At 34.9% G+C, this 9,290-nt stretch overlaps 1 protein-coding gene across 1 annotated transcript; it reads left to right on the forward strand.

Moving 5' to 3' along the window:
* Positions 1–4,431: 4,431 nt before the first annotated feature.
* LOC104907948 (E3 ubiquitin-protein ligase RHF1A) lies at positions 4,432–9,053 on the forward strand. Its single transcript, XM_010696976.4, has 8 exons — positions 4,432–4,794; positions 5,272–5,318; positions 5,412–5,474; positions 5,553–5,661; positions 5,746–6,071; positions 6,252–6,356; positions 6,465–6,822; positions 8,705–9,053. Exons 1-8 carry the CDS (start codon positions 4,648–4,650, stop codon positions 8,708–8,710), a joined length of 1,161 nt encoding a protein of 386 aa, XP_010695278.1. The 5' UTR covers positions 4,432–4,647; the 3' UTR covers positions 8,711–9,053.
* Positions 9,054–9,290: the final 237 nt, after the last annotated feature.

Here is a 9,290-nt window from a genome sequence, read left to right on the forward strand (position 1 = left end):
ACTTAATGTCTAAATAAGTTAGTGGTAGTCATAAATTTAGGAAGTAATAAATTAAGTTTACAAAATTAAGGGTATATAGGTTATAAAAAGGATTCGACTAATATTTATATGTTAGATAGTAGGCATGATTTCATGAACTAAATCAACATAAAAAGGGAAATAGTACTTAAATACGGGGCACATAATAAATATACAAAAACCAAAAAAATATTATACACTCATAACTAAATGACGTGTGATAATAGGTATGTGTTAATAAACGTGATTATAGCATAATATTACATAATCAAATATATAGCGCATAAATCAATTATTAACATATTAGTATATGATTAGCTTGCGTCTACGGATCTAAATGCACGATTCCTCATCCAACATTTAAAAAAGGCAACTAAGGTTAGTTTTCATGATCGAAACGCCACACTTCCATCCAAGGAGTCGTACAAACTTTATTTAAGAAACTTTTTGTATTATGTTGGATTACCTTTTGGACCCGTGCATGTTGTACGTGAGATTTGTATCATTTCTATTTAAGAACTTATGATGATTTTCTTAAATCATAGTGTAAATATTCATAGATAATTAATGTAATATCAAAGAGATGAAAGAAAAGCATAAGTTATAAGGTACACCTTGGAGTATATTGAACTATGTACTCCCAATTCATTTAATTTAAGTGATCCCACTAAGAGAAAATAAAAAAATATATTGAGATGGTTTCTTGGGATTACATAGCTCTATATACTCCTAAGGTGTACCATATATGTTATTCGTAAAGGTAATGACATATTAATTTAGCTAAGTTCAAATAAGATGAGCTAGAGTAAGATAAGTTTAAATAAGATAATATCAGTTCATATATATAAGATATGACAAGTTCAGTAATAAGTTAAGTTCAAATAAGATAAGATAAGATCAGTTATGTCGATCAAAATTCAGTCGTATATGACTTATTTTCTTGAAAATTAACTAAAATCCATTAGCAAATTACAAAATTAGCCAAAAAATCCATAGTGAAAGAAAACAGGGTACATGTAGATTACAGGTTTCAGTATAACAGACACTCAATGGTGGCTGGCGGTTGTTGGTCTGGTGCAGTGCAACAATAGTGCAAGATAGCAATAGAGAAAGGTAAGAAGACAATGATCATAATTGTACAATGTAAGGGTCATAAACCCGCTCTAATTGTTCTCAAAACAAGATCATAAAATCTAAATCGTAAGCTATTAGTTTTTAAATTTAAATAGAATTATTCACTTGAAGTTGTCATAGTTTAAAAGCATTGATTATAGTCAATGACATTGATGGTAATATGTAAAAAGTGTTTAATATTGTCAATTTAAAGTATTGAACAAAATTTTAAGATGTCAAATCTAATTTACGAAAATCATAGTTGTACAATATATGGGTCATAAGCCAGTTAAATTGCTCTAAATGCAATATCATAAAATATAAATCACAAGTTATTAGTTTTGAAATGTAGATAGAGTTGTTCTCATGGAATTCTTAAAGTTTAAAAGCATTGACTGTAGTCATTGACATTGATGGTAATATGTAAAATATATTTTTTCCTTCTCTAGAATATCCATTCACTTTCATTTGAAGGTCCGAAAAATTGATAATTTTAGTATAATTCTATCTTAATACTCCGTATGTGTTAATAATATTGTATAAGATATGCCTTAATCCATTTAATTTGTTAAGTATATTACAAAAAATTTATGAACAAATGTGTGCATTAAAGACTCTGAACAAGCAAAGCTAACAACATTAACGATAAGAGTGCGTCAATAAGTAAATAATCATGAATTCAACCATTGATTTTCTATAGCTAACAACCTATGCTTTAGAAAACATGTATATGGTTAATAGCAAATTAAAATCTAGCTTTTTCAAAATTCTATGTATATATTTATTTTTTATATTCCTAACTTTAATATTGTCACTTTTATACATTAACGGGTAAATATTTCCACCCTGATTTCAGGGGAAATAACATAAAATCTTAAATTTATAATACAAAAAATCTTTGGCCCTAGCATTTAAAATCATGGTTAAGTGGATCGGACAATGGCCAGTGAGTGGCCAAATATGGTGCAGAGGTGGTGCAAGAAGAGAAGAAAGAGGATGAACGGGAGAAGTTGGAGCATAAACGGGTGTATGGCTGAGTGTTAGTGGTGGTGCAGAGGATTGTGATTTTATCTAAGACTCTAAAGGAATCAGTGGACAGAGCAAAGACTATTTCAATCAACTCTTTTAGAAAAAGTGGTGGGTTACGTGATCCGCCTTTACAATAACTATATCAACCACTAAACACACAGGTCAGAAGTCTTTAAAATAATCTCAATATATACATAATTATGAAATTTTAAATCACAAGTTAAATTCATCACCATGATTTTAGGAGAAACTTATTAAAATCTTCAATTTGTAAAACAAAAAACTCCCCGTGCAGTTTGCTTGTGATTTAAGACAGATATTGCATATCATTCCCAAAAGCAACCATACAAAATATTGTCTTCTCAGCAATCAACAATTCGTACTTGTGGGATTTTTTTGCCGTGTACTAAGATTAACTTATGCCTCTAAGAACAGGTTTCGGTAACTCGAATGTGGATGAGATTAGGGAATTCTCATAGTGGATTTTGAACATTGGAGCGGGCAAAGTTGGTGAACCAAGTTACGGTGAAGCCGATATAGAATTTCCTCATGAGTCATTGATACGTGGAAGAGATGACTTTATTCCTGCAATAGCTAAGAGTACATATCCTGACCTAGATGATTACATATGGAAAGCAAAGTATTTTCAGGAAAGAGTTATTCTTGGTCCAACTAATTAAATTGCTGACATGGATAATGAACACGTGTTGTCTCGCTTGCCGGGTGAAGATTGAACATATATGAGTTCAGAATCAATTTCAGTCGAGGAAGAGAATTTCGGAGTTCATGTGATGTCCTCTACTAAATTTGTAAATACGATCAAGTGTAGGGCATTGCCAAATCATAATATATGATTGAAGGTAGGGGAACCGATGATGCTCATAAGGAATATCGACCAAACTGCTGGGCTATGTAATGGTACCAGGGTAGTCGTCAGGCATCTTGTTGTATCCGGCAGTAATGTGGGGGACAAAGTTCTCATTCCCAAGATGACACTTATACCATAAGACGCAACAAAGTTATGTATCAAATTCCAGAGAAGGCAGTTTTCACTGGTTGTATGTTTTGCAATAACAACATATAAAAGTCAAGGACAATCTCTAGCTCATGTAAGATTTATCTCCCTCGGCTAGTATCTAGCCATGGACAATTCTATGTTGTTGTATCAAGAATTACAAGCAAAAAGGGTTTGAATATTTTGATATAAAGAGCATGTGAACTTAAATGTTATGACAAATGTAGTGTATAAGGAAGTATTTCAGAATGTGTAATAAGTATTATGAAAACTTTTAGTTTATGTGCTTAGTTTGTCTTTCAACGTGTTCATATAATCAGTCACAATTGGTTTATAATATACTTTGATGCATATTATACGATAATTGCATTGTTTTTTATAATTATATGTGACTTTTTGTTTCATGTATGTCACATTTATACTATTTAAATTTTTTTAAAAAATAAACTCAAACAATAAACATTCCGTGCATTTATGCACAAGCCTCAAACTAGTAAATAATATAAAACTTCCCGTGTATTTTTGCATGGGTTAAAAACTACTTCATCCACCAAGGATGTCTTGGCCTAGTGGCTAAGATCGAGGTGTTGTGAACGATAGGTCACAGGTTCAAATCCCCCTCCCCTTCTTCGTACTTTGTACCGTTTTCGTGGCTCATATGGATAAAAAAAACTACTTCATCCGTTTTATTTTAAATGTAACAAAACGTTTGCCTATGTATAAAAAAATACAAAGAGAGTATAAAATATCCATTTATTACATCTAATTTAAATGGAGAAAGTAATAAAGATAAACCATTGCCATAAATGGTTGATTTAGGCTCCGTTTGGTATGGCGTAAAACGTTTTCTCGGAAAACTATTTACGCTATTTTCAGTTTTACATTGTTTGGTTGGCAAAAGAGTGTAAAACTATTTTCCCTTGGGTAAAATTACTCTCTCAATGATGGAAAACCATTTTCCTTTCAAAATGAAGGGAAAACTATTTTCCTTATCTCTCTTGTACACTCCTCTCACTACCTCCTTACTTTCCCTTTCATTTTCCTTTCATTTCATCATTTTTCTTATATCGAACCAAACAACGGAAAATTAATTTTGGAATTGTGTTTTCCATTGTAAATTGTTTTACATGAAAATCATTTTACACTAAAAATATTTTACGCCTTACCAAACGGAGCCTTAGGGGGATGGGGGCAGAATCAAACAATATGACGAAAAAGTAGTATAAGCCAAAAAGTACGGCAAGGTAGGCTGAATCTTCAACCGTCACGTCTGAATAGGATCGGACTTTTCTTCCCTTTTCCGCTTCCTCCCCAATTATTCGTTTCTTTTGACTCCTTCACTCTTTCCCTTCCCGCCTCTCTCCCTTACTCCCCTTAATTCATAGGGTTCTTCTCTTCAACTCCTCTCCACTTTCTCATTCCTCAACATTCTCTCTCTCTCTCTCTTTCTTGAAGTTGAAGTTTGTGCATCAATGGCGGATTTTACCAAGGCCAAAGAATCTCTGATCATATCAATGGCAACAACATCTGGATCGTCATCTTCAGTCCCCATTGACGACGATTTCGAGGACGCTTGCAGTATCTGTCTTGAACCTTTCTCCCTCCATGATCCTGCTTCTGTATGTTTCGATCTCTTTGTCTTCCTCCATCTTTTTGTTTTCTCTGTTTTGAAATTGATTGTTTTTCTGCTAACAATTGTGTGCTTCAGATGAAGTTTAGATGTTATCTTTGATTTTTGTTTCAGCTTTAAGTCGTGATTTTCACTGATTTTTGTCGTCTAGGAGTTGTAATTTGATCGAGAGTTGAAGACTGAATTTTGACTTATATGATTACTAGAATGTTGACTTGTTTGTACATTAAATTATCGGTTTTGGATGATTTTAACGCCTTTTGTTTCTCCTTTTTTTTTATTTTTTAATGGTAGTAAGAGATTACGAAACATGATATCTTCGTTTCATTTGTGAAACTCCTTGTTCTGATTGGTTGATTCGATCATTGTTGGAATGTAGATGGATTCTAATTTTCTTTGTGATCATTGTTGTATTTTGGGGATTACTGATTTATTGATGGTGATATATTGGTGTCTATTTCATCAGGTGACGACTTGCAAACATGAGTATCACCTGCATTGCATACTTGAATGGTATGTTAGCTTTTCCATTGTTGGAAATTGGGTGCTGGATCATTTCAGGTTTATTTGCTCAATGCTGTAGTTTTGTGGCTTACGTGTATGTAGGTCCCAGCGAAGTAAAGAGTGTCCAATCTGTTGGCAGTCTCTTGCATTAAAGGACGCTGCAAGGTATAATTGATTTTTAGTTAGGGGTTTTGAAATAGCAAGAGTGTTCTTGTTTGTGATTTAGCCGTATTTGTGTTATAGCCAAGAGCTTTTAGCTGCTGCTGCGATTGAGAGAAACTCTAGGATAAGGCACGCGTCGAACAATCAGACCACTTATCCCCACCAATATCAAGAGTCTGGCTCTGCATATGTGAGTCGAATACTCCTGCTTTATGACATGAGAATAGATATAACATGCTGAAATTATGTTATTGATAGAATTGCAATAATGCAGGGGTCTCATTGGACCGATGACTCTGATTTTAATGAGCGTATGATGCAGCATTTGACTGCTATGATGAACCGAGCTCGACAAGCCCACCGAAATGAGAGGCGTAGATCCTCAGGGCGGAGTCCTTCTCCGGAACTTATGTTCCCATCTCGTGCAAGTGAATCAATCATGCATCCAAATACTCCTGAAGAGTATAACTCTACTTATGGTTCATCTGGAGGCAGCTCGCCAATTGCTAGTAGCACCCAGCCCCCTTTATCAGCAAGCCCCTTTTTTGTCAATATGTCTTCAGGCTCCGCTCCAAGGGGAGTTTCTCATCAACCGTCTAGGTATATCCTGCATCTTGCTTGATACGTCTGATTATCTGAAGTGTTTACATGCATGATCCCGATAAACTCTATTCTTTAAACATGAATCTTTCTTTTTGTTTGTCATTGCAACTAAACTAGCATTGTTATTCATCCAACTGATTACAATCTCACTTATTAAGACCAATTCCTAAATCTCAGACCTCCACAAAGCCAGTCACCTGACTGTACTCCAAGACCAAGGTCATCAGAGCTGCACGCTTTTTCAGAGTCAATTAAATCCAAATTCTCTGCAGCATCAGCCAGGTAAAACATTTGGGACCTGCTACGACGCTGTAGTTTGTTTTTGAAACGCAATAAAAGTTTTGCCAACTGTATGCTCAGTTCTATGTTCTTGCTCTCCTATGCTAGCAGATATAAGGACTCAATTTCCAAAGGTACACAAGGTTTTCGGGAAAAGCTTCTCGCACGTAATGGTTCTGTTAAGGAACTGAGTAAAGGAGTTCAGCGAGAGATGACCGCCAGCATAGCTGGTGTGGCACGAATCATTGAGCGTCTAGACCTCAAATCCAAACGGAACACACAGTCTGGTGAAGATGTTAGTCATGGTGGGGAGACCTCAAACATCTTTTCAAAGGGAAAAGGGGTGCTGGATCATATTATAGCAGACTCTCGGGAGAATCATGTGGTTACAAGCGGAGATTTGAATTTGCATAAAAAATCCCCGGCCGCATGCTCTATCTCAAGCCATAAAGATGTTTTAATTCCAGAGGTTTGTTAAATTGAGTCCAAACTTACTTTATATGAAGCATTTGTTTCAGTTTTCCAGTTACGGAATGTTCTATGGTGAATTTTTTTTGTTGGATTTTGTTTTCTATATGTTTAGAAGAAAAGCCCATCCTTGTTGATGGAATAAGTTGAGGCTATTACAAATGTGATCATGCTCTTTTATTTATTTATTTGAGGAATTATGTGTTTTTGAGATGAACTACATCCATCTATAAGGAGGATTGGGAATGTTTATTATTATTTTTTATTATTGTTTGCCGTTTGCACTTGCAGAACACTTGATGACACTTCTTGTTTTTTCATAAGAAATGAGTGGAAAATAGGGCCAACTCTATTGATTATCAAACTTCCAGCTCTAGGAGATGGTTTTGTGTTGATAGGCCCTTGAAATTCCAGTAGACCTTGGAACATGTATGATCTAATCTATTGTCTGTACATTAATTGGCTGCTAAAGTACTATTAATGGTTATCTTCACATCTGATCAATCTTCCTTGCCTGCACTTGTTATGCTATCCTGGTGCATTGTGTCTGTACTTTAATTGTCCAAAAGTGGAAATTCAATTAATAGGTAATCTGATAGATGATCAATATTCCTTGCTTGCACTAGTTATGGTGTCTTAGTGCGTCATGTTTAGACCATAATGGCCAAAAGGGGAAATTCATGGCTTCTGTGCATAATTGTTCATGGCAAACTTTGGTGCTTATGATCCTTTTGTAATAGTCGCTTTAAATAAAGGACGAGGCAACAAGCCTTCTGATTTAAGATGGCAAGAAGAGTTGTAGCTCTAGATCTTGGTAGCCAAAAGAGCCTATAAAGATTGGTCTGCAGGAGAAATGGTATCAAAATCAAACTCAGGCAGCTATTATTAGGATGACAATGAATGGTGCCAGTGTGGCTGTAAATTGGCCAAAGGTAGGATTTTAATTTGGGTTATAATGACTATTAGAGAAATGAGTGTTTTTTTCAGCGGGTGGAGTTAGAGGAAGGTCTTTTATTGGGTTTAGTCTGTAGTTTTGCAGATTAAATACAACACTGATGACAGTCTGTCTGCCAAAATGACTAGCACATGCTACTATGCCAATAATTCTGGCATACATAGGGGAACCTCTGAAACTAGACTTCACATTCCACAACCTTATATATGTTTTTGATGCCCCTTACAATCCATTCAAAATTACAAGAGTCTTGTTGATTTTTTGCTTTGTGGACCACACAGCTGATCACGAATGTCATGCTTCCATGTCGCCCTCTTCTCTTTCTAAATGGGTTAATTCATCTCTCTCCCATAAGATTTCATCACTTATTTATATCATCATTGAGTAATAGTGTCTGATAAGATAATTACTCTATGCAACCAGTAACTTCCATATACTGTTTGCGAATATCTTCTATAGTAATAGTGTTTTTTCTGCTGCATAGAGAAGACTTTTTGTCATCGGTTCATTTCTTTTTTTAGTTACCTCGCTACCTGCCAGGTTTTGTTGTTTTCATAATACGTGGGTGATTAATATTATCCTCTTTGCTTTTTATTTGTCACTAACTTTTAAATAACCGAAGCATGAATTTGTTGTGATGCTGATGCCCTTAGAACCCTGATGTATTAAAACTTTATCGTATATTTGGTCTCTTACCAATAGATATTTTTTTTCTCTATGAAACATTTCAGTTAGATGTCACCGTTTTCTGCCAGCCAGCAAGATTGTGTATAAATCTTTGTGTTCTGAGTTTTGCTTCTAGATCGTGGCACGAAAATATATGAAACTGCACGCATGCTTGCTTATGCACACACTAATTTCTAATTGGGACAAGACAATCTTTTTGTGCTAAAAAGTTTGAACTCATGGTAATTTCCGTGTCCTGCAGAGGTAATTAAAGCTGTTTGAGCTTGGCTCTTCTAGATGCATTGAAGTGCAAGTAGCAAACTCAGCTTTCAGAGAAAATATTTGCGGTTGCAAGAGACGTCTATCAAGGAGACCCTCATTGATTCCAGCGTCCTGCAGGTAGTAATATACTTTTATTCTACAGGATAGTGCGCTTTTTGACAGTTGCTGTCATTTGATAAGTATATATGACTGAGATTGATGGTTATATATTTTGACTTGTAACTTGTACCTGGTATATTGAGATGGTGATTGCAGTTGTAAGATAAGTGATATCTATGTCTTCATATGGAAATGATACACCAATTTCTTGCAACATACGTTTTCTTTCAGATATCTGTGTTTACACTTCCTTTTAGGAATAATCTCTTTAATCCGTTGTGGTTCTGCTTGAGGAGTCATTCTCAGCTGCAATATGGTTGACCACTATATATTTCTACCTAAGCGTAAAAGAATCAACATAGGAGGGCATCTGAATTTATTACGTTTTTAGTTACCTCCTATGCTTAGACTATTAATCTATAGTGTAGAGGTCCTAAGCGTGGAACTTTTTTTTTTTTTTGAGGGGT

The sequence above is a fragment of the Beta vulgaris genome, chromosome 3 (genome assembly GCF_026745355.1).
Source record: "Beta vulgaris subsp. vulgaris cultivar EL10 chromosome 3, EL10.2, whole genome shotgun sequence".
Lineage (NCBI taxonomy): Eukaryota > Viridiplantae > Streptophyta > Magnoliopsida > Caryophyllales > Amaranthaceae > Beta > Beta vulgaris.